Source organism: Strix uralensis, chromosome 6 (assembly GCF_047716275.1).
Source record: "Strix uralensis isolate ZFMK-TIS-50842 chromosome 6, bStrUra1, whole genome shotgun sequence".
NCBI lineage: Eukaryota > Metazoa > Chordata > Aves > Strigiformes > Strigidae > Strix > Strix uralensis.
The window spans coordinates 35,607,722-35,631,586 of NC_133977.1; the positions used below are offsets into that span (position 1 = coordinate 35,607,722).

General features: G+C 42.0%; 1 protein-coding gene and 1 long non-coding RNA gene across 3 annotated transcripts in view; one reads left to right on the top strand and one right to left on the bottom strand.

Moving 5' to 3' along the window:
* Positions 1 to 364: 364 nt before the first annotated feature.
* Positions 365 to 15,913, bottom strand: INSIG2 (insulin induced gene 2). 2 transcript variants are annotated; one of them, XM_074873692.1, is made up of 6 exons: positions 15,835 to 15,913; positions 11,210 to 11,551; positions 8,198 to 8,322; positions 5,755 to 5,921; positions 5,237 to 5,336; positions 365 to 4,770 (listed from the first exon to the last, which is right to left on the bottom strand). In XM_074873692.1, exons 2-6 carry the CDS (start codon positions 11,451 to 11,453, stop codon positions 4,729 to 4,731), a joined length of 678 nt encoding a protein of 225 aa, XP_074729793.1. In that variant the 5' UTR covers positions 11,454 to 11,551; positions 15,835 to 15,913; the 3' UTR covers positions 365 to 4,728. The 2 variants fall into 2 exon arrangements, with proteins under 2 accessions (XP_074729793.1, XP_074729794.1); XM_074873693.1 differs by lacking the exon at positions 15,835 to 15,913 and having other exon boundaries at positions 1,851 to 4,770; positions 11,370 to 11,550.
* A 32-nt stretch (positions 15,914 to 15,945) lies between these two features.
* Positions 15,946 to 23,865, top strand: part of LOC141944997 (uncharacterized) — a 34,887-nt gene continuing 26,967 nt past the window's right edge. Inside the window, exon 1 of the long non-coding RNA XR_012629386.1 lies at positions 15,946 to 16,424. This is a non-coding gene — a long non-coding RNA (uncharacterized LOC141944997). The remainder of the gene's footprint in view (positions 16,425 to 23,865) is intronic.

The following is a 23,865-nucleotide window of genomic DNA, read 5'->3' on the forward strand; positions in this document are numbered from 1 at the left end:
TCTTATTTATGTTGTTTCCTATCTGCTATAGTGCTGAGGAGGCTAAAAAACAAAGTGTGAAAGTGCAACAGGAGCTGCTAAACTTCTGCACTTCAGCAATGACGAGCAAGAAAGGAAAACCTCAAGAAAATGGAAAACTACATTTCAACCTGGATTTCAGATCAAGAAATGACCCCTACCTCTTCCCCAGCATGGCTTTTAAGCATTCAAAGCACACTCCCAGTATGCTGCCTGAAAAGCCTAGGCATAAAGTTTATCCTTTAGTTTGAGGCTTTGTCACTTGACCGGGGGAGGTAATCAGGACAAAGCTCTGGACCACACTGCTCAAAACATGACAACAGACACACCAAAAATCCAAGCTGGCTGCATGAAGCAATTAAAGTAGTGTTTACTATTCCATGACAGTTAACATGTTGGACTGACCTTTCATTTACTGTTTAGTACTGAACATTAAGCTGCAAAATTACTCATGCTTTGCGTTTAGTACTGGCATCAAAACTAACAGCATTAGATAGCTATTCCCACGGCGAGACATGCGTTCCCTCTGCCCAGCTGTGCACAGACTTTTATAAGCACTGTATTTGATATTTAACATCACTTCCACAGGTTATATTCATCCATTACCATTAGGAATTATTGGTAACACTGCTCCAAAATGTAAAAAGCATATGCAAAATGTCCAGGGTGACGCAGCTGGTAAAATTACGTCCCTTCTTTACATGCTGGGAGAGATAAAAATGAAGGCTGGTGTACGCCGTAGGTCCCCGAGGCAGCTTCCAGACAGATGGCAGAAGGGAAGTACAGAAGCTACAGAGGAAAAGTTTCTTTGTTTATTCTCCCTCTAGCTGCTTACAGCAGCCGCGTTATAAAGGGAGGCACAAGATGCATTTCACGAGAGTCTGGCAGCCCAGCGGTTGGAATATCCTCTCCAAAGTGGGCAAATTTTCATTTGACACCCTCAGGCTGAACTTGGGCAGGAAGGACCTGGAGTTTCCAGTCCCGTGGGCCATGCTCTCATGGAGCGGCTACAGATGAAGAAGAGGTTAAGACTCCAGAAAAGCACCTTTGACAGCATGCATCTGACTGATCTTAGTGCTGTGACGAGGTAAAATTACCATTATTTCTATCCTTGGCTGTAATTTGCCTGGTCAGACACTTGGCATGCCCAGTACACTGCATTCTGATGGAAGAGTTCAGATTTTCAGGTCACAGGTTGCCAACACAAACATGCATTTTTTTGGTTCATCCCTGCGCTCTTTCCAACTTTCACTTGTGGTGTTTCCTGCTGTGGGCACTGCATCTCAAATACTGATGAACCTCTCTTCCCACCCTTTCTTCACCTTTGCCTGGAGGCTTTTTCATTACCCACTTCTAAACATCTATTTGTTACATTTTTTTTGAGACAGAGTGATGGGCACTATGAACAGACTGTCTGTGAATACCAGAATAATATTGTGTTCCTATGCAGACCAGAACATTAATAAATACAAATATATTAAGGGATTCCCTGCCATCCATGTTTTTTTTTCATATTCATAGTGGCTATTTATATCTAAATCTCTATTTTCTGTATTGCAACTGAAGTTATCTGCCTTATTTTCCTCCAGCTCAAATATTCCCATTGCAAATTCAAAAGGGCAAATTTTCAAAGGCTGCTCAGCATGCTAATTATGATAGAATAGCTGCCGATTTGAGCTTGCCTGCTTCTTTTTTAGTATTTCTAGACAGGTGCTTTGTGCAACCAATATGCCAGCTCAAGGGTCAAAATTATGAGGAGATTGCTGATAGAAGGCAACTCAGTGTATTTTAAAATCAGTATCATTTCTTAAAGAAAGAAGAAACCTATCAAACATGGTTGTAATTGTATTTAATGCACATTTTGCTTTTAACAGCAATTTGCCAGTTGAAACAGCATAGACCTTACAATGCTTAATTAGTGAAGAGGTTATAGTGCTTATAAAGTTGTATCTAAAATATACCTTATTCATTCTCTATTGAACAACATTTTAGAGACAGTCTAATGTTATAATTACATGCTATACAGTAGCAGCATGTTCACACCACTACAGTTAAGGCCGTGTCAGCATTCTCATCATGAACCTTTTTCAGGGTTTGAACACATCAGCCATAAAATTACAATGCAGTTTGGAAAAAACACGACATTCAAGATGTGAATCCTGTATTGACCTTAGTCAAATAAGAACTAAAGTAGTAAAACACATATAATAAATGACTCCACCCAAATTTATTTTGGACAATTGCTGCCTTTGCATAACATGCTCAAAATTTTCAAAATGAAATTTAAAAGTTAGTGGACCACACAGTCTGATCAGGTTTAGATGAATCCGAGTGCAAAGTGTTGTAAAGTGGGTGCCACAGCTGCACAATAACCACTTCTCACATACTGCACATTTTAACATATACAAGGCTTCTGTGTAAATATTTAGATTGGCAGGTAAAAGCAGTTCTACCACCAAGTGAATAGTAGAAACTACTCATCTCCAGTTGTATACACTTAGTGGTCATGATGAAACGAAATTGTTTACCAAATCAGCACACTGGCTACTGAGGTACCATGTTGTTCCCCACAGTCAGGATAAGAAACATATGAATTTTTATGCCATCCATGCCCTGATAATTCAAGAGGGACTCATCACACTGCCCACCAAGCTGAAGCCATTCGCTTAAGAAGGCGGATGAGGCGAAATACTGTACAGAAAGGGACCCAACGGCTTCTTCAGTGAAATGCCAGAGCCTGCCTAAAGAAACTCACCCTTAGTTCATGCCCTAACAGTTTCTTGGTTTTACTAATATAATGCTTCTTATTGCCATATGGTTTGATTAAAAGAAGATGTCTAGTCTGGGATTTACTTAAACATGTTGTACCTCTGCTTAAAGCAAAGCGCATCTGTCAGTGCTTTCCTGAAACATTACCCAATCAAAGTGTGCTTCAGGTGTTGAATTGTCATGGAAATGTGATAAGCTGATGAAACTCTGTGGGGCTGCAGAAACAAGCTCTTTATACTTCATTTGCTTATTATTTTTACACTTCCCCATTCAAGAAATTTTCCTTTTGTGATCACCTCTTTTGTTACAACGCTTTTGGAAGCACTCCACTGCATACTTTTCAGACTTAGAGATAAGCATACAAGACTGAGAGTCGCCTATTTCAAGCTTCGCGTACATTGCATACACACATTTATTAGTAAAAACTTCTCTAAACATCTATTTGTTCTTTGGACCAACTCCAGCCTCCCTAGGTGACTGTAACATGTCTTATAAACCTTTCATGGAAGATTTAAAAAATAGTACTTCAAGACAAAAAAGGAAAAAGAATCCATTAAAACATCAACACAGAGACAGAAGGGGTAAAAAAAAGCAGAGACATCCCATGCCAAATTCACTGCTGGCACAGGTTAGCAGTGTCCTCTTGAAGTCTGCTTTCTGCCTTCTTGTACAAGTTCTTTTATCTTAAAAGGGTCTTAAAAGGGAGCTGCAAAGCCAAGAGGAAATTCCACGTATGCCCCCAAATATGGGTCACACACTAAAATCCTTCTTCTTAAGAAGGGAACCAATTAGCACACAGCCTATTTCAGCTCTCTGTCCTATCAGAATTTCTGTGCACAGGCACCTGTAAAACAACGGTAACAGTATTTCTCTGCCTCAGAAAACTGCTATAAGAACAAATGCATTTATGGTTGCCTGGACCACAGTCACAGCAGTAAGGGCTACATCAGTACCTAAAATACATCCTTGCCTCCTTCTACCGATCCTGCGAACAGAACCAGTAGTAGACAAGAACTATCAAAAGTAACATTAGTAACAGAGGGTTTTATGACACTATATGATAGTGGCTGATTTAGTTCAGCAGAATTAAGTTTCACAATAAAACCCCTCTAAGATTTTTTTTATAAGGGATCGGGACAAGTCATCTTAAGGGATTGTACGAGAATGACCCGAATTGTATCCTGTTACTCAACACAACAAGTAGTTTCAGAATCTGTCCACATCTGATGATGGTCCACATAAATTCATATATAAACACGTATACTGGTTGTACCAGGGGAAAAAATAGCAAGTATCTTCCAGCCTCGGTTTCCATTTCTGTATTCTGTGACATGGGCACATACCATAGACAAATGAAATGGCAATAACCCACACAATCCGTATTAAGTCTCCTCACCTGTGATACAAGAAGAATGACAGTGTGTTAGAGGCAGAAATCCATCAGTTACTGCATCAAAGCTCACCTGTAATCCATGAATTTCATAAAGATACTACAGGCTATCATCATGGAAAGGTAAGATCTTCGTTCCTAAATCTGAATCCCCCATCTTTCACTGAGCTATTAAGAACAAATTCCTCAAAACTTTCAAGATAAAGTGAAGCAGAAGTTTCAGCTACAGGAACGTAGTGCAAAGGTTCGGTTTGGCACTGCAACATTATGGACAGACAAGAATTCATGGTAAACTGAGTTTAGATTTGGAAAAAAGAATCCTATAATTGAACCAATATTGTCAAATGTATTGCATACTATTGTAACTTCACAGTAATCAAAATCAGACATCAAGGTTTCTACAGAAGCAGCAATCACAGATTGCAGTAAAGTATACCACTTAAGGGAAAAAAATTGCATTTTGGCAATTTCATAGTCAAGTGTTCCTTATGCTCCTCCAACAGTCATTTGTCAGATATTTTTCCTGTTTAAAAGGTGCATATTGTTTCTCCTCAGTCCTCGTGAGACTTCTCTGCAATGACTTTGCATTCATACTGAAAAACAGAAGTTGACAAAATTAATAATATTAGGTTACATAACCAATGAAAAAGACTACTATGAAGGGAATTCTTCTACAAAAAGGGTGATAAAACAGCTTATCTTACACTTCAGCCAGATAAGCTTGGTCCCCCTAAGTTCTGTGCACACACTGTTGGCTGCAATTTCTGTTTCCTTGAGCAGCAGAAAGAGCAGTTCAGACTTAGGGGATGGCCTGACTTCTCCCCAAATATGGGAGCTCTTAAACTCCTGGTCCTGAAAGGACTAAAAGTATGCAACTGAGAGCATACAGAGCAAAGTCATGGGCTGTGCTCTGAATAATGCTACTAACGGCTCACTAACCAGAACTGATTTTTACCTACATCCACCACTCAAATAGCTGGTTGGTATATACGAAGGAAGGAATGACATGTAGATTAAAACTTTTACTAGTAGGCAACTGACCCCCTGCTCCAAACTTACCATTGCCAGCTGCCTGCCGATATTGCCCATAGTTATTCCACCAGCAAAAAATATACACGGCAACCAGGAACGAACATAAAGGAAATCTGGAGACGTGTATCTGGAAAAGAACACGCATTTTTGAGCTCAACATTGAGCAATACATAGATTCCTCCCACCACATGACAAAAATCCACAAATTTAAATTTTAGGACATTTCAACTCAAAAAGACTTGTGTTACAGAAATTTAATTAATTGCAGCAAATAACAAAGGAAGCTTCTTATTGATTATAATACCATTTGTTCAACTAAAAAAAAACATGTTACATTGTTGGTAAGGTAGCAATTTTACTGAAATAACTAACTTCCAACTAAAATTCTCACTTACAAACACATAAAACCTTTCATGAACAATCCAATTTATGTTACACTCAAATTTGTTGGAAATCATGTCAAATTCTACCCTTTCAGTTATTCTGACTTTTGTGTTATAGCTTCAGGAGACTATAAATTAACCTTAAAGGAAATAAATACTTACTGATAAACTCCATTGTAGACCAGAAGTTGTGACACCAATGTGGCCAGAAAAGCAATTCCTATTCCAAGACCAAAGCCACTTCGTGACCTATCAAACGTCCACCAGAGTCCAATTGACAGGGCTGCTAATGTGAGGGACAACTGGATATTGTTGGCAAAATTCACTTTCTGTGTTGATTGTTAAGGATAAGTTTGGAAATACCATATACAAGTGTAAAGCAGTTTTCTTCATTCTGTTTATCATTTTGGCACAACAGAAAAGAAATACTGTAAAAAAAATACAGCACTAGCTGTATCAGCTATCACAGAGCTATCAGGTATCAGGAAATAAGCTTTGAAGTGTTGCCAATGTAACAGGAAACTAAAAACTTATGACACTTCTTCACACTTTTAGGGTATTAGCACTGTTCAACAGCGAAGAGACTATACACCTACCAGACAATGCAGGTGTTTTATACAGACATACAATGCACATGTTACTGTTCAGAGTAAGGACATCTCATCCTTACCTCGTCTTTTATTAAACTAAGCATGAAATCTCAAATCTAGCATCAGACATGTCCAAATGACAGGGATTTACTGAAAAAAGGTATTTATCACTCTTATTTAACTGCAATTTTGTTTAATTCAGATGCTAATTTACATTCAGCTAAACATTAAAAATGTTAATGTTTTCTATAAAACAAAATGTAAATAATATTACTGTGAAAATATTCATGTAAACCTACATTGAAAATCAGTTTTGTCAACTCTGTGATAAAAGTATGAAGTCATTCCAGATATCTTTGTAGTGTTTCACATTCTTCAAAATGCTTTGGAAATACTAACTCATCCTCACTATTCCTGTCCAAAACAGATTATTAAAAAGGAGGCTGCCAAGTTTCATAAGCCTGAAAGCAAATTTATGGGATGACAACATAAAAACACTGCCCTACTTTCTCACAAAGACCTGGAGAGAGACCTAGAGGAAATGAGAAAGAAGTTCAACTAACTGAAATAAATAATTACAGGATAAAAATCAATAGCATGAAAAAAAATGTCAAACACAACCAAAAAACCACACCAAATATGGCAATGTGCAGAACTGGTAATAAGCTGAAAAGAAAGAAGTCTGGAGAGCTGTCAAGCAGGAAATACAGACAGTACATTAATGATGTCCTGGAATATCTGTAACAGCTGTTAGAAAACTGCGGGACAGTTTGCTGTAAATAGTCTGACCCATGCAGAGGGAAGCTGTCAATTCTCTTCTATTTCTTAAAAGCATTGTGCTTATGCAACAGGTACGGTCCAGGTCAGTGCGAACCACAGGACCAGATTAACGCATCTTTGGCAAGGAGAGCAAGGTTTGTGAGGGTCAGTGGGAACGACTCTGAACCTTGGCAGCTCCAGCTCATCTGGCCTTACTGGATAGGATGGCTGGTGGGAACAAAAGCAAACAACAACAAAACCCATCCGAGGGCCAAGTCACCTCGGTAAGAATTCAGTCAGCTCTCACATCTTTCACTTAACTTGCCCTCTTCTCCTGGAAATGAGGCGATTCAGTAGCACGCAACCAGAACTTCTTAGCATGGTTTCTGCAAACCGCGTTGGAGCTGACACTGAAGGAGATGAGAGTTCCAGAGATGATCTGGGATCCGTTCTAATTAGTTTACAAGAACACAGTGTTCACAGACAGATCCTGGTTTTACCTGACAGAGGAGGCGCTAGGCAGGACTACACAAACAACTAAGACTCACAGCACTGCCAGTAAGGCATGTCAGTCCACATGAAAAGCACCCTGTCACCCAGCATGACCCCAGCTGCTTCAGAGGGAAGGGATGCGAGTTTTGAACACGCTTGTGCAAGGACGTATCTGAGTAGTTACAAAATTAGGAGGAGTATAATGTACTGCAACACACTGACTTCCAAGCACTCTTACTGAATGACCACAGGAATGGTAACTACTCTCTCAGCATCAAGGCATCATTTGCAGAATGTGGTAGCAGCACTTACGTGCTTTGTGTAGTCCTGGGTATTACCTGGTCCTGAGTTTTCCCCATTCTTTGCAAAGTGCACAGGCTTCACTGATAACCTCAAGACTGGGCTTCAGCCTCTTACTATGGTGTTAAAAGGACATCAACTCTTGCAGTGTCTTAAAGCACTTTTCTGTAATACCTACCACATAAATATTTCTATGCATTTACTTTTTCAAAGAAAATAAAGACTATAAGACAAAGCCCAATATTGAGACATTTCTAATGAAAAGATTTTTCAGAACGAACAGACGTGAAACTTATCACCTCCAATACTGCTACAGTAGTCTAACACTAACACATATTCTGCATTTCCCTTGCAAAAATGCTGCATATTATATCTTTAACAACAATTCACCATGACTGACTATGTGAGCTTTGTTTTAGTGGAAACCCATTTGTTATCACCAACTTCATTAGAATACAGGATACAGCGCTGGCATGATTTATTCCCACAAAGACTGCTACACATCGCATTACACTGGACCATTCTCTCTTAAATTTATGTGGCTCTCCCAGATGTCTGTCCATGCATGGGTACAATAACCCAATCACAGCTGTGGAGACAGGAAAGAAAAAAGGCCCAGAAGTTGAAGCACTGGCAATATTTAACTAAAATAAAGACTATCTAGACTTTGACAATTACTGTCACTGCTAGAACAGATCTTTTAAGGATAAATAGTACAAAACACACATTGTAAAAGAAGAGGAATTGTAAACAGTTTCATTATTTAAAAAAGCTCTGTAGAAGTTCAGCAGCATCTTTAACCACTGCAGCAGTGACCTGGCAGAAGTAGCAAAGCAGAGAAAATCTGAACTAGGGGCAGAGGATGGAATAGCTCTGCACCCTGCCAAAACCTATAGTTCAAGAAGTGTAGTAACAGCTTGCAGGCTGGCACTTTTGAAAATCCCACATATCATACATACACGTTTAAATAACTGCAAAACAAACACACCACAGTATTTTGTGTCTTCTTTTGTTGTTGTTACGAGCAGGTTTTATTTGTATAATGTTCTTGTCTTCTTCAATGCTACTATAAAGGCTCACACAGAAGAGGGAAAGCCAAGAGCCTACAGTAGCTGTTGAATACAGAAAGCAAACAGGACTTTCAACCCCATGGAACTGCTACTCTCTTTGAACATTTCTTCATAAATGTGTTCTCTACTGCAACTGCAGTTAAAGAGACTGTTACCAATACCACTGAGGAGTAACACTGGTGCTTAATGTTAAACTGGTGCTGCAGAAGTGGGGCAGAGCCTGAGTCACGGGTACTCCAGTGCCCTCAGTCTGCCATGCTGTTAGAGGTATGTTATGGCAAATAGTCTTTATTCCGCCAGAGAGGAAACTATCTCCAGGATTCAGGAAAATAAATCACCAGTAAAGCTGGAGCGGAAAAAAAACTCCCTGAGCAATTTTCTTGCCAAAGGCATTGGGCCAAACTGATGACTAGTAACAGTGACAGATGAAAGGACTTCTCTGAAAGCAGTCTCGATCACCACTGATTATAAATACGCAAAATACCTTTATTCTGCTCATAATAATAAACCATACTGCAGAGGAATGTTCATGTCAATTCCAGGAAGGCTATGCAAGTACGAATGGTAAGAAAATGGGTGAATTATCAGCATTTACCACAGAGGTTCCCTGTATGTATGCTAGCAGAGAAGATAAGGAAAGAAAATGGAGAAGAAAAGACTGATAATGAAAAAGAAAGAACTCGAACACCTCAACGGGGGTCACTCCTGCTGGGAAAAGCCAATTAAGGCAGGAATATCTTTAAATCAGGCTGCTTAAAATCAAGTAGTGCAAATGCTTAGCAGGTGACTGACTACACTATACAAGCAACATCCAGTCTTTCCATCAAAACCACCAACCCATCAGAATCAGAAAGGCCTACAAGTTTCTTCTGAGATGATGACAAGAGATCTAGCCTTCACAACTTCCCCATATGCAGCTGCAGACAGTGTTGTCAGACGACCCAAGAGAGCATAAGGTGCAGCCTGATGCAAACAGCTGACAGTGCAAACATTACAGCGATCACTGCAGAGCTTATGTGTTGCTGCTGCAAGCTAAGAGTCTGTCATTTCAATCCCCACTACTCCATATATAAAGGATCAAACCTTTACCAGACATGTTTGTCAAGACAATGAGTTTAAAGTATAAAAGAAAAATGCAGCACATGCAGGATACAAATCAAAAACTAATCAACAATCTCAGCAAGACAACAGAAAGAGGACTAAACCAACTAGCAGATAAAGCAGGTATGTATCTGCCACCATAACATGCCAAATGCATTTCAACAGGAGAACAAAACTGACGCATTCAGAGAGGTATTTGGAAGGTTTCCTTTCAAATCAAGTTCCTCTATGACAGCTGGGGTGTAGTATTTCAACAAGGTATCAAAAAGAAAGCAGTTGGACGACTAGGAAAAAAAAATAGACAAATATTATCATCAGCAAAACAGTGATGCCAACTCAAAAGCTAGTTTATTGACTCATATTAATACCCAGAAACGTGAGCTTCTCAATCTTATTAAAACTGACCTCTAGGAAGATACCACCTTTACTGTAAAATACTACTGTTTCATAAAGCAGAATCCTCTAGTACTGGCTGCTCAGAATATTCCCTTAGTAAAGTGTAAAACTGACCCATGGGATCAGTGATCTTCTGAGCCAAGCAGAAAGCCAAATTCCATCAGGCTTGTAACATGGAATATGCCTTGATACTTGAAGATGAAAGAAGAGGAAAGAGGGATATTTCTACCTACAGCAGACATCTCACTTAAACTCGCTAAACATGCAAAAGCTTCAATTCCCTGCGTGGTCATGGGAAAAATGGAGCACGTTCACCATCATCCAACTTGGTACATGAATCTGAGGTGCTCTGTTCTGCAACGTGCCTCTACAACCGCAAACTGCGTGCCTGGCCTCAACTCCCTGAAACACAGTCAGGTCTCCCAGCTTTATGGAGCTAAAGCAATACCTCAAGCTGGAATGAGGAACAAACGGAAAGCTGGACCACAAAAGGGAGCATTACTCAGGGTGGTCTGCTGTGCTCAAAACGAGGTGCTGCACAATCTGACACTTCCAGGGTATTTTCAAGGGCTGCCTGTAGAGCACGCTCCTGTAATCCAGCCTCAAGGTTACAAGTGGCACCACCTTTTAAAGTCTGTTAAACTTGTACTCTAACCCAGCAGAAAAAGCAAAGGTTATGCTCTGCTAACAATATTACAGTAAATTAGCAGAACAACAATTTCTAAACATGGGTATGCCTATTTCTATATACATGGGGAAATCAGAAGGATAGCAATAGCTTGAAAATGGCAGTGATGCTGGAAGAGACATTTTTATCTTCCACACCTTTCAGATAGTTTTTTCTAGCTATGTAACTGCCTATCTACCCTCTCATCTCCACTCCAGGTATACGTACACGACTGGACTTACCTGACGCTGTGCCACAGCAAGGTGGCACCCACCAAGCTGAGGAGAAGATGCTTGTGATCACATCAGGGGGGAAGAGAGTAACGTTTCTCTGGATCTGAAGCAAGTTTAATACTAATGCAAGAAATACGCCAATAAAAAACAGCACTATACCACGAATTACCAAATTCATGCCACGACTGGTTACAGATGAAATGTACGGGCCACACTTTTTTGGTAAGGTTGGCATTGCATCATTTTCTGCCATGACTTCTTATGTCCTCAGAGACATCCAACAGGCTGACTGAAGAGGATTCACTTGCAATCCAGTATTTTGACTCTCCTCAATTAGGAGATACCCAAACCCTGAAAAATAATAAACAAGGGTGAAAAATGCAGATATAAGAAACATTAAATGTAGTTCTCTTAAATAAATTGGAGATTGGGCTAAAAAATATGGCTATTATATTTTTCTGAATTGTCTAAGGAGGCAATTAGTCATTTGAGAGCCAAACCAACCACAGCTGCAAAAATGCCTTACAAAGAGAACAGGTTTTACAAACAGCTTTGTCTACTAGAAGACAGAGAAGGAAGAAACATGTGTGATGGGACAGCTAGGAATGTGAAACCACAGAGAAGAGGTGAAGAAATGAAACCGCTATCAGATGGAGGAAAGGCTCGCTTTGCAGTAACAATAAATTGGTTTTCTCCCGTCCTTTAAGCAACAACTACAGATTATGTAATTCAGAAGCAAGGAAACACAGCCCTTAGTTTCAAGTCAGCCACAGAAGTTCACAGGTCTCTCTTCTTGAAAAGATGCCAGAAAACATTTCTCAACTGGAAAGTGAAATCTGAGAAATATTTTTCAGGATGGAGTCAGAATTTCAGCAATCCCGGAGCGCACCCATTTTCGTAACCCCAGATAAGAGCAAACAACTCAGCGAACCAGAGAAGTAATCTCAATACAGAGAAATACTTACCGAAGTAACACACTTCGGGTGAAAACTGACCTACATGATTAGAAACTGCAATTGTAATCAGATGCAAAAGAACCTGAGAGTAGAGAGAAAAGGAGATCCCCCTGTTCGTGCACTGGGTAGCATCCTACATGAATAACTCTGACGGCACTACAGGAATGGCAGAGTTCCCATCCCAATCACTCTTTCTAAAAAAAAAACCCCATCCATCAAGAGTCTTGTTATACATGGATCCAGTGCCACATTCATGTATAACAACGACTTTGATCGACAGCTTAGCCACCTGGAACTTAAGAAAAAAAGCCCTGACATTGTTTTTAAATTTGAAACTGCCAACTGGTGGTGGCTTTTGTTAACTCTTACTTATGGCCATTGGGGCACTAGGGGACCCAAAGCAGCACATCCATCCCCCTTCCTCCCCAGCTTCAGCAAATCCCAGGGAAGCTCTCTGAAGATGCAGCAGCAATGCAGAGGATGCAGCACTCACTTTTGCTGATTGAAAGTCAAAAGGGAAGTTAAATACATCCAGGCTAGTTAAGATACTACAGGTAACTGCACAGAAGATGCCATGCCATGCCATGTCATATGGCATCCCTTCATCACTCAGAAAAAGTTCCAAGAGGCAAAACAAAAGAAAAAAACAAAAGTTCTGATCACACGTAACTCAGGGAGGCAGCAGACTCCTCCTAAGAAAGCAGGATCTCTTCTACACGGTCGATTCTCTGCGTTATTTGTAATCATGAACACATCTTGGGGGGAAAGAGGGCAACCATGGTGTCTGGCTTCTTAGCTTCCTGACTCACACTGAACACGTCCACACCAAGGCTGGCACTGGCACTGCAACACACTTCCCTCAAGCAAAAAGGAGGTGCTCCAGATTTTTTTTTTCCCCTCCTCCAGATGGCATAGTAGTGGAACTTGGATAATATATTTAGCCTCCAGGAAAGAAAGCATGGAGTCACAGATATATCACTATTTCAGCTGAGAGTCTCCCCAGTCCCTGGGGGCTCTGCCCACCAGGTGATCGCAGGAATTCCCAGAAATTACAGGAGTCCTTTCAATATGCAGCACTGGAGACTGTAGGTCCCAATTACAAACTCCACAGGCATACTGTACATAATAGGAGCTTTTAAACTGTTACATCCATTCTTAGCTTTAGCTTGCCAAGAAAAACAAGCTAAACTCTCCACTTGCTTCACCATCCCTATGGCTCTTGGCACTTCCTGAAGCCTACACATCCTTTTTCTTTTAATGCATAACCAGAGCTGATGTTTACAAGCTCAAGTTTGGCTCTCACAGCCTTATACAAAAAAATTTCACACTTTTATGTCTCTTTAAATGAGCTCTTCTGCTGCACACCAAGGATCACAATTTCTTTTTTCATTGTCATAAAGTGGTTGCTCACACCCTGTGATCCATTACTACATTGAAGTCTCTCTTCTGTCCTGTTACTGAACTCCTCATTCCTTGGTACCAGCCCCAAACCTTGCATGTTGAATTTCAGCCCACAGGTATTATTTACTCTGACACTCAGTGTCACTTCATTTTTCCTGTAGGATTTCTCAGTCCTTTTTGGCTCTGCAAACGGTTCCCAGCTTGGGTCATCAGCAAATATCATTACTGCATCCTATTTTGTGCAGCAAGGTCATCAACTAAAACGCTGAGCGAGATCAGGCCAAGTCCCTGTCTTTGATAAAATCTATCAATAATTTCACTGCAGTCATTATTTCCCCATTTTATACTATCTCTTGGTATGTCCCTCTAACAAGATTCTGTTTCTTGTAATTCTTCAAATACAGTAATCTCCAACTTAATTAAGAATCATCAACTGTCCCACTCGGCAAGACTGATGTAAACACTGATCGGACCTTTTTTTTTTTTCCTAGAAATGTTGATGATCAAAGTCCAATTTTATTCTAGCATAAAGCAGTTTCCAAATGTAAAACCTGCATTTACCTGATTTCTATTTATTATATATGTCATTTGGCAAATATATTTAATTGTGAAGGCTTATCAAAATGTAACACAACTTTGCTATGCAAGGAAATCACTTACTGCTTTTATACAACCATTGCAGCTGCAAGTCATTCAAGGCACCAGCAACAGATCTGTACTACAAGGTAAACTGCCTGACCACAGCAAGGGCACTTGGGAGGGTACACATCAGTGAATGTTTATAGCAAGTAATAATATAACAAGTAGGGTCCCAAATTAGCATGATGCAGTAATTTCCATCCTGGTTTCTCACCCTACGCATATTGTTCCTATTTGTTTTATCCCACTTTCCAAGTTTTCTCCACTCATTGGCTCCGAGACCTTCTGACGTGCCACAAACAGAGCAATGGGGGAACAGAGCAAGGTGACCAGCACTTATGGAATGATTCTTCAGTGCCTCAGACAGCCTGGATTCACGATGCTCAGGCACGGCAAAGGTATTTACTATCGTCACCTTTCATGAAAATGGAAATCAAGATCTCTAAAGAAGACATTGCCTCCTTCTTCTGGACTGGGAGGCCAGTGTGCCTGCAAAGACAGCAGATGATGCCTCTCTCCTTTTAAGCCTTGTATTTACTGAGGGTTTCCACTCAGATGGGAGTAGCTCACGTATTGAGCCAACACTACTTCTGAGCCTTCATCTCTTGGGAATGCATATTCAAAACTGTAACACCACACTGAAAACTACAGGCTTGGCAGTGCCACAAAGCCTCAGCTGCACTTCCCCTCCTCCGTGGCACACGGCTTCAACCCAAGCTTTTTAATATACCATGCAAGAGCATTATATATGATTCGCGAGGCAACCACGCGATGTCTGGCATTGCGCAAAAAGTTACAAGTAAATTATCACCCTAGACATTTTCAAAACACTTAGTCACTTAACTGTCTTCTAATTAGAAGATCTGTCCTGCAAGTGCTCCCCAGTGCTCTTCATGTTCATGAAAAGCCTTCTGCTGCGTGCGATTCACAACTTCTGACACGGTACAGACACATTAGGAACAACGCAGTGTAGTGGGGGCCAAGAAAGAGAAGATTTATTTAAGCAACACCGTGCAGGAGATGGCAAAAACGGTGAAATGACGAGAAACCATCTGTCTTCTGCGAGGCAACGCCAAAGGCAAACCACCCCCCTTCTCTGGGCACCAGGCGAGGCGGCTCTCCCGGCTGGTCTGCCCCGGCCCCCCCGACTGCGGGGACTCCCACAGGCCCGGGCCCCAAGCCGGCCGCTCCAGGGCAGCGTTCGCGCCTCCAGCCCAGGCCGGGCCCGCTAAGCAAGGCCGGCGGAGGGGCCGCGGGCCCGGCCGCGCCTGCCCGGGGGAGGCCTCGCCAAGCAGAAGGTTTCACCGCTGCCGGGGGAACAGCTCCCGCCGTGTCGTCTCTCCGGGCACGGCGGCCAGCCGCCGCTCCTCGCCTCCCCCCCCGCCGGCACAGGCAGCCCGGCTCGCACCGCGCCCCCGGCAGCCCGGCCGCGGCGGGGCCCGGCACCACCCCCGCCCCGAGGCAGGGCTGCGGCGCTGCCAACGGCTCGGCCGCCTGCGGGGAGGAAGGGGGCCGGGGGCGCCGCTGCCCGCCCGGCCCGGCGCGGCTCGTCCCCCGCGCCTCGCACGGCCCCAGCCCCCGCCCTGCGCCGTCCCCCCGTCCCCTCCGCGCGGGAGCCGCCGCAGCCCCGGGACTCACTCGGCCTCCGCCATCTTCTCCCTCCCCGCGCCAGTCCCCGCCCCGCGCAGCCTCCGCAGCGCCCCGCCGAGCTGCTGACGGGGGCGGCGGCGGGGCGGGCCGGGCGCGGAGCGGAGCGGAGAGGGGCCTGTCCTGGCCCGCCGGGAGAGCCGGCCCGCGTCCCCTGAGGGCGGCCCGGCCCGCGGGAGCTGGGAAACGCGCTGGTCGGAACCGCCGTGCGTGCGGAGTAGATGGAGTCACTCACAGAAACTTCAGCAGGAGGTCGCCCTTTGGAAAGGGGTTTGTTACCAAAATAATAAAAAATTAATACATAGGCCGTTAGGCTTTCTGGACCGTGCTTAGGCTTCCAGCTGAGTCGGGTTTAGCGATGGAGAGTTGTGTGACGGTACACGTTTCAGCCAGAGAAAACGGGAAGATGAGAAATATCTCTTTCCCAGCTCAAACTGACAGCCTGGCTCCGGCTTTCCTGAGCACCTGATTCTGCAAGGACTTCCACATGTGCTTAACTTTATTGATTGGGGAAAAATGACACAGCTCATTACTCCAGAAGCCACGTTTTCATCACCAGTCTGGGGCCGCTCTGGGAGAAGGTACAATGTGAAGCAGAAAACAATTTGCTTTAACCTGTCTTAACGAGTAGTAAAGGCATCATAATAAAAAAAATACTATTTATTGTATATATGTGGGGAGTGGTATAGGAGAATAATGCTGTTATATTCATTTATATATCCTATATTCACTATAACATTGTTAATGAATTTTTCCTTATTTCACTGATAATGAATACAATTTATTTAAAATATTTGCACATTGCATTCCCCCGTCAGTATTTCATTGCAAAATCTTTGATAGAGCTTTCCATATTACGAGGTCTGCAGTGATTCAGTGCTGCTCCTATTACAGTTCCCAGAACAGCAATTGGATAGGATGGAATTTGTAACTGTATTTACTATAGTGGTATCTTTAGTGATAACTGTGGTTTCTTTGTGCTGGTATGTTGTGAACAACAGTGTCACATGTATAAACTCAGAGGAGAGTATATGGGTCTATAATAGACATACTAAGAATGGAAAAGGGAGAGATTTACAGCAGCAGAAACCCATTGTGGTTTAGATAAGCAATAAATGAATTTTCAAATCATTCCACTTTGGTTTTCGTCATGGAGAAACTAAGTCTTTTCATTCTCAGTAATTCCTACTGAACTGCTTGCCCTGTCTGTGGTTTAGATAGTTACTTTGCTGTACTTGAACCCCAAATTTTGGATTGAGAAAGAAAAAAAGAGGTTTTTAATCAAATAAAATAGCTTTCCCTTATGTCAGATAAATGCCTTTGGCCAACCACATGCATGAGGCAAAGTACTGTATCTCTTTATGCCTTAAAGACCAGGACCATCAGAAAGCCTGAAAGCAGAAACTTTGTGAACATATAGTGTGTGCATTAGAGGGAAGTGTGGCATAAGTAGATGGAGACGCTAAATGATTGCTGGATCTTTCCTTCTCTAGACACGTATCTATATAGTCAGGTAATGATTTGCCTATAAATAAATTTGGATTAGTTATAATCAGGTCTGTTGCTGTGTTTGGTACTATAAAATTAACAACAAACTGCTCATATGAGAAATAAACAGCTCATATGAGAAATATCAGCTATATTAGTAGAGGGGTATTAAGGCTAGTATCTGAGAAAATAAATATCCAGTGTTGGTGTAAATCAGTGCAACTCCAAGGACTTTATTGGCATTGCCAATTTACACCAGCCTAAGACTTGGTCCTTACACCCATCTCGTTATCCTAGAGGGTACAATGTCCTGTTGCACAAACATGGGAGGAGCATGAAGAAAGAGTGTACAAAAACATATCTGAATTGGAAATTGCCAAAATAAATACATCAGCAAATAGTTTTGCAGACAAAGGAGACAGACATATGACCTGCAGAGAAATGTCACTTGCTCCAGCTTTGACTGGAATTGCTATGAAGCATCTTTTTTTGGAAAGCAACACGGAGTTGTTTCATTGCACTGGCTGCAGAACAAGACAATACAGAATATTCTGGATTTAGTTTTGGGACATAAATATTGCTCTGGATATGATAAATCTGGCAATGAAAAACTCATCAATTTTCATACAAAGCAAAGGAGCCTAGAGCAGCCACATACTTATAGAAAAAGTGGAATTGCTCTCATGTCCGTAACAGTGGCTTTTTAAAAGTTGTATTTAGTAAAGGCCTTCATAGCTGCCCGATACAGGGGTTTAATGAGCCAAGGCTAGTCAGCATAGCTGAAGGTGTGTCCATATCAGGACAATAAAGGAAGGGTGAGAAGACAATGAGTGGGTGGATGGATAAGAAAAAGAGAGAGACAGTAAGAGAGTAGGTAGAAAAACCTAACCTGAGTCTTTCTGAGGTGATCCATAATAAAATGTCCAGGTGTTTCTGAAACTATATGCATGTGTCCCTTGGGAAAAGCCTATACCTATGACAAGAAAAAAACCTTATGTCGAAGTCTGGAGCTGATTCCTGATAGGGTTTCCGGAGTTTTTACAGATAAGGACAATATCAAGCCAAAGTTACTGTTCTTTCCCTAAGCATGCCTTTACTGCGTGGAGTAGCGGGGCAACCACAGAGTGCATCCAGTGTAAGAAGACCATCTGGGTAGGAGCCTGGTTCTTGGGGATTAGGCCAAGTTGGCTTTCTGTTAGGTGTATGATTGAATGTCAGCAGAGCTCTTCAAGCACAGTCTACAGATCCTGAAGATTTACGGCATACTTCAGCAGGAGTTCTGAAGAAACCTGTTTGTGAACTGTGCTGAACGGTGGCTGATGACCAACAGCACTTTCGCAACAGGGAGTGCCTGTCCTTTCCTCATTCCACATTCCAGACAACTACATCAAGTACTGCTGTTATTTGGGGCTTTTAGCTAGTATTGTAAAAAAAAAATTGTAAATTACAGAATTTTCGTTATCAACATATTCTTCAGGAATATAAATCTCCTTCAAAGCCCTCTTGGAACGCTTCCACACATACAGAAGGCTTCTGGAAGGTCTTCAGAAATGAAGAATTATAGAACTGGGCACATTTTCCACAAATGCCTTTTATTGCACCAGCTGAGGCTGCTGTCTTGTCTCTTTTATTATCTGCAAAAGAAGGCATAGTAACCATCCTGGTTAGCACACATCTGGGTCACAGGCAAAGATCAGCATGGCTGACCAGTCCTGCAACATATGGGAAGCTTGTTAGGCACAAAGAGGCAGCGTATTGTGAACAAGTCTGGGGTCTTGGCAAGAGCATAGTGTGCACTGGATAAGTTCTGTAAAATTGATTTTCCAATAGGGTTGGCATTTTAGAGGGGGAAGGCAAAAGAGACAGTAGCAATGTGAAACCGTCAGATCACATGCATTCTTACATATGAAAAGGGCTTGTGCTTATCTCAGGTTAGCAACAGGATACACAATTCTAGGGCTGATATAAAGGCATTTTTGTTTACTTATTTAGCCAGCTGCAAAAGATGCTGGGTTGTCAGCTCCAGAGGCTAAAGTCCTTTATTTATTTACTGAAAGGTGCTGCATAGACAAATGCAGCATGACTTTCCCTATATCACTCTGCCAGTGTGGCTCAGCCCTGATCTAGTTTCCATACTCATTCAGTACTTGCTAAAATAGTTACCTAGGGAGTAAACACTGCCAACCATGGTCGTGGTTTCTGAGATATGGAGTCCAGCCCAGTCAGAAGTTTGCCAAGATAACCTTGTTTCATCACATGCCAAAGAGCCACAAACAGCTGTAGTACTGAAGGACCATGACATTTAACTAAGATATTGGAAATGCAAGGTAATCAGCATCATGTTAGAATACATCCAAATATGGGATTTAGAAATTAAAGTCTTCCTACCATATTTTTATAGCTCCATACAACATCTAGATTCAGTAGCCAGACTAAATAGCTGGGACACTGAGCTTCATTGGGGCATATTTTTTTCTGTGATAACTTCTGGTGGGAAGCAAGGACAGTATGGAGCCTGAAGGTACACAGAGAATGATATGAATGCATTCCAGTCCTAGGTGTGTGTGCATGTGTCATAAGTGTGTCACTTGCTAAGAGTCAAAATAAGGTCAGTGCAGATGAACAAGTATATGCAAAAAGGGCAGGAAGGAAATTCATGTCAAATCAAGCTAAAAATAGATGGCTTAGTAGATGAGAAGAATGGCATAAGAAATGCAAACAGAAAAACTGCAGTGTCTGAGAAGGAAAGTAGCCTTGCACAAGAAGTCAAAATATTTTCTGAACTCAATTGAAAATATTTTAAATATATGTGTCTTTGAAGATAGAAGGAAGTGGTTTATTAATATATGTAAGCTTTGGAGGTTCACAATTTCTCTGCAGCCATGAAATTCAGATTTATTTCCTTCCTTCCTTCCTTCCTTCCTTCCTTCCTTCCTTCCTTCCTTCCTTCCTTCCTTCCTTCCTTCCTTCCTTCCTTCCTTCCTTCCTTCCTTCCTCCCTCCCTCCCTCCCTCCCTCCTTCCCCTCTCTCTCTTTCATTCCATTTGTGGCATCTCAGATCCACAAGGAAGGAAAAAATTCTAGCAACTGCATTTGAAAAGCTTCTACCCAGTATCACAAGGCTTGCCATGTAGTCATCAGCAAGCAATTGGAATGCCAATTGCATTTGGCAATACTGTTGACTGAACTTACTCCAGTTGGCATTATATTTGTAGAGATACAGACCTTACATTTATGCCTAAAAAAAAATGTCAGCAACTCATTTTAGCTTATTTTGAGATAGGGCAATAACACACCCCTCTTTTGCTATTCACTGTACAAATACAGAGTGCAAACTGCTCTACTCCTGTAGAGTTTACGGTCTAGAGTAGCAGATTCCTCTTCAGGTGGTAGAGAGAAATAGCACATACGGAGTGATCCTTCTGATCACTTGATGTATCTATGTTAAGTTTAAAAAATTGTCTTCTGGAGAAGGCTGTTTCTTCACCTGTTGCAGATGGAAAAGATGCCAAACTTCATAGACAACTAACTTTTAGGCCTCAGAATAAGGAGATAACGATGTTACCCTGTGTAATTTGTTCAACAGCACAGGTTATCTGGGTCAGCGTTGGAATGTTTGTGTTGCAGTGAGTCTCAGGCATGGCTGTGTCGAACAGCAATCACTGCTGGCATTGACATTGCTGGGAAGGACATATTACAGAGCAGTTTGAAAAACGTCTATTTCTCTTAGGCAATGGAAATCTGCAAATTTACAGTGACAATTCAAATACCAGAAGTTCTCGTTTCCAACAAATATTTCCATTTTGCAGCATTCAACTTCCTCTCAAATTTGACCTTTCCCTAAGAAAGCACACAGTGCAAAATACAAAAATAAAGAAACCAAGAGCTCACTTAGAAACACAATTTTCCATTAAAAGCAGTTTTAATGAAATATATTCCATCAGCCTTAGTTGCTTTTGACAGTCAGTAAGTGATTCAGGTGCCTAAACATAGGATTCAGCATCTATCTTAGAAACACTTTAAGGCACCCAGGACACCTGCCTGGAGCTGGGGATGTGACAGCCACGTGTAAGACCCTTACCTTCCTGAGCCTGCAGCTGAGGCTGGGGAGGGACACTCCAGGGCATCTAGAACAGCATTACACACCCTGGGTTAGCCAATTAGTCTCTGAATCTCTACAATTTCAAACAATTAAACATCCCATCTGATACTGGTCTTAATGGGCTGTCAGAGCCTGAGAAAGGAGAGAGGTCAGTGGCGTAGTGCTCTTGAGTCTCACCCTATATTCATGACACTCTTTTAGCCCATCCTGGTTATTTTACACCAGAGCAGCCAGAAATCCCTGTGCTGGCAGCTCCATGCCATGATCTCCAGCAAGGGCTGAGCACCAGGTAGGTGGCTCACCCACTGCCTGCAATGCCAAGTCCTAGAGCAAGAGGCAGGTTGCAATCATAGAATCACAGAATCTTTTAGGTTGGAAAAAACCTTTAAGATCATCAAATCCAGCTGTTAACCCAGCACTGCCAAGCCCACCACTAAACCATGTCCCTAAGCACCACATATACATGTCTTTTAAATACCTCCAGGGATGGTGACTCAGCCACTTCCCTGGGCAGCCTGTTCCAGTGCTTGACAACACTTTCAGTAAAGATATTTTTCCTAATACCCAGTCTAAACCTCCCCTGGTGCAACTTGAAGCCATTTCTTTTCCTATGGCTTGTTACTTGGGAGAAGAGACTGACGCCCACCTCGCTACCCCCTCCTTTCAGGTAGTTGTAGAGGGCGATGAGGTGTCCCCTGAGCCTCCTCTTCTCCAGACTAAACCCCCCCCAGTTCCCTCAGCTGTTCCTCGTACGACATGTGCTCCCCAGACCCTGCACCAGCTTCGTTGCCCTTCTCTGGACACACTCCAGCATCTCAGAGTCTTTCTCTTAGTGAGGGGCCCAAACCTGAACACAGTATTCGAGGTGCAGCCTCACCAGTGCCGAGTACAGGGGGACAATCCCTTCCCTGTCCCTGATGGCCACACTATTTCCGATACAAGCTAGGATGCTACTGACCTTCTTAGCCACCTGGGCACACTGCTGGCTCATACTGAGCCGGTTGTTGACCAGCACCCACAGGTCCTTTTCCACTGGGCAGCTTTCCAGCCACCCTTCCTCAAGCCTGTAGCATTGCATGGAGTTGTTGTGACCCAAATCCAGGCACCTGCAGCAAGAACCAGTGCTCTCCTGGGAACCCTCCTAGCACATGACGTGCAGCCTCAGCAAGCTTGGCAAGAAAAAAGTGAAGGCTGGTGTTTGGCAACCTGTTTGTGCAAGGAACAAGAGGATAAATGGAGCTATCGCTAGCAACCAACTCCACGTAACCTTCCCTGAAGCTATAAAAAGACAGGAAGGATTAATACTTGTCTGAGTCAGCACTACTATCTTTTCTTGAGTCACAGAATCATAGAGGAAATGCTGGAGAGCCATATGCTGGAGAAGGAAAGAAGACAGAACATAATAGGAAATAACATAAATGGAATTTGTATTGTTGAGTTTTCAAGCCTTGAAGATTGAAACCCTTCTCCTCTTTCCTTATTACTTTACCGCTTTGGCTATAATCTTTGTGAAAATACAAAGAATTGCCTAAAGAATTTTCTATAGTGGCCCACCAGTTAGTGTCAGCAAAGAGTTGTTGGGCTGTCCTGGGTTTCTGGGCTACTGATTCAACTTGTCCTTTTCTGATGAAAGCGGAGGTTTAGCCATGTTGTCTAAGATGTGATGTTATAACCAGAACGTTTTAATGTGACGGCAAATGGATCTGTTAACAGAATTAGTTATCTTTTATTCTTCATTTTTTTTAAGGTTTAATGAAGAAGATTTTTTAATTCTTACCTCTTTTAGTAGAATTATTACACACAGGTTGAACTAAGGTACATAGGATTTTACATGTCCTGAAAAATATGTACCCAGCTGCATTGCTGATATGGATCACTGAACTACAACCAGCCTAAACCGGCTCCTGAATTTTGTCATACCCCTTTACTCCTAGGCTATACATTTTGGACCTGAATTTCTGCTGGCATTGTAAATTTACCCCAGTGAAGAATTTGGCCTTCACATTGCAGAGAGACAAATAAAATCTCAGTATTGTGTTTGTGTTTGGATTGTTCCTAGTGGGTTTTTGTAGGTGTTTTTTATTTCTTCTTTTTGCTCCAGTGATTCATTTATGAAAAAAGATGATGAGATTCAGGCTTCTGATGGTATTTCCATTACCCAGGAATTGAAGTACTCTGAGCAGGCCAGGACTTGCATAAAGATAAACACACGTACCCAAAGTGAACGCAAATACTTTAAATACAGAAAAATATTACGACTTGTGCCCTGTGCTATGTACCCAGCGGACCTTCTGCTGTGGATTTATGGCTGTTGTCACAATACTTTTTTCTCTGGCTTTTTTTGGAAGAAAGCTTTTTCAAGAACTAAATTAATTGAATTTATAGAGTGTGTTAAAGTAAAAATATTGTCCATACAGATGCATACATATATAC

What these genes read in the sequence shown, in the direction of transcription:
- INSIG2 (XM_074873692.1), bottom strand. Translation starts at nt 11,453, where the DNA reads ATGGCAGAAAATGATGCAATGCCAACCTTACCAAAAAAGTGTGGCCCG. An exon ending in TTGCTGTGGCACAGCGTCAG is followed by an intron (nt 8,323 to 11,209) that starts GTAAGTCCAGTC and finishes CTGTCTCCACAG; the next exon opens with CTGTGATTGGGTTATTGTAC. An exon ending in TCGGCAGGCAGCTGGCAATG is followed by an intron (nt 4,771 to 5,236) that starts GTAAGTTTGGAG and finishes TCTGTTTTTCAG; the next exon opens with TATGAATGCAAAGTCATTGC.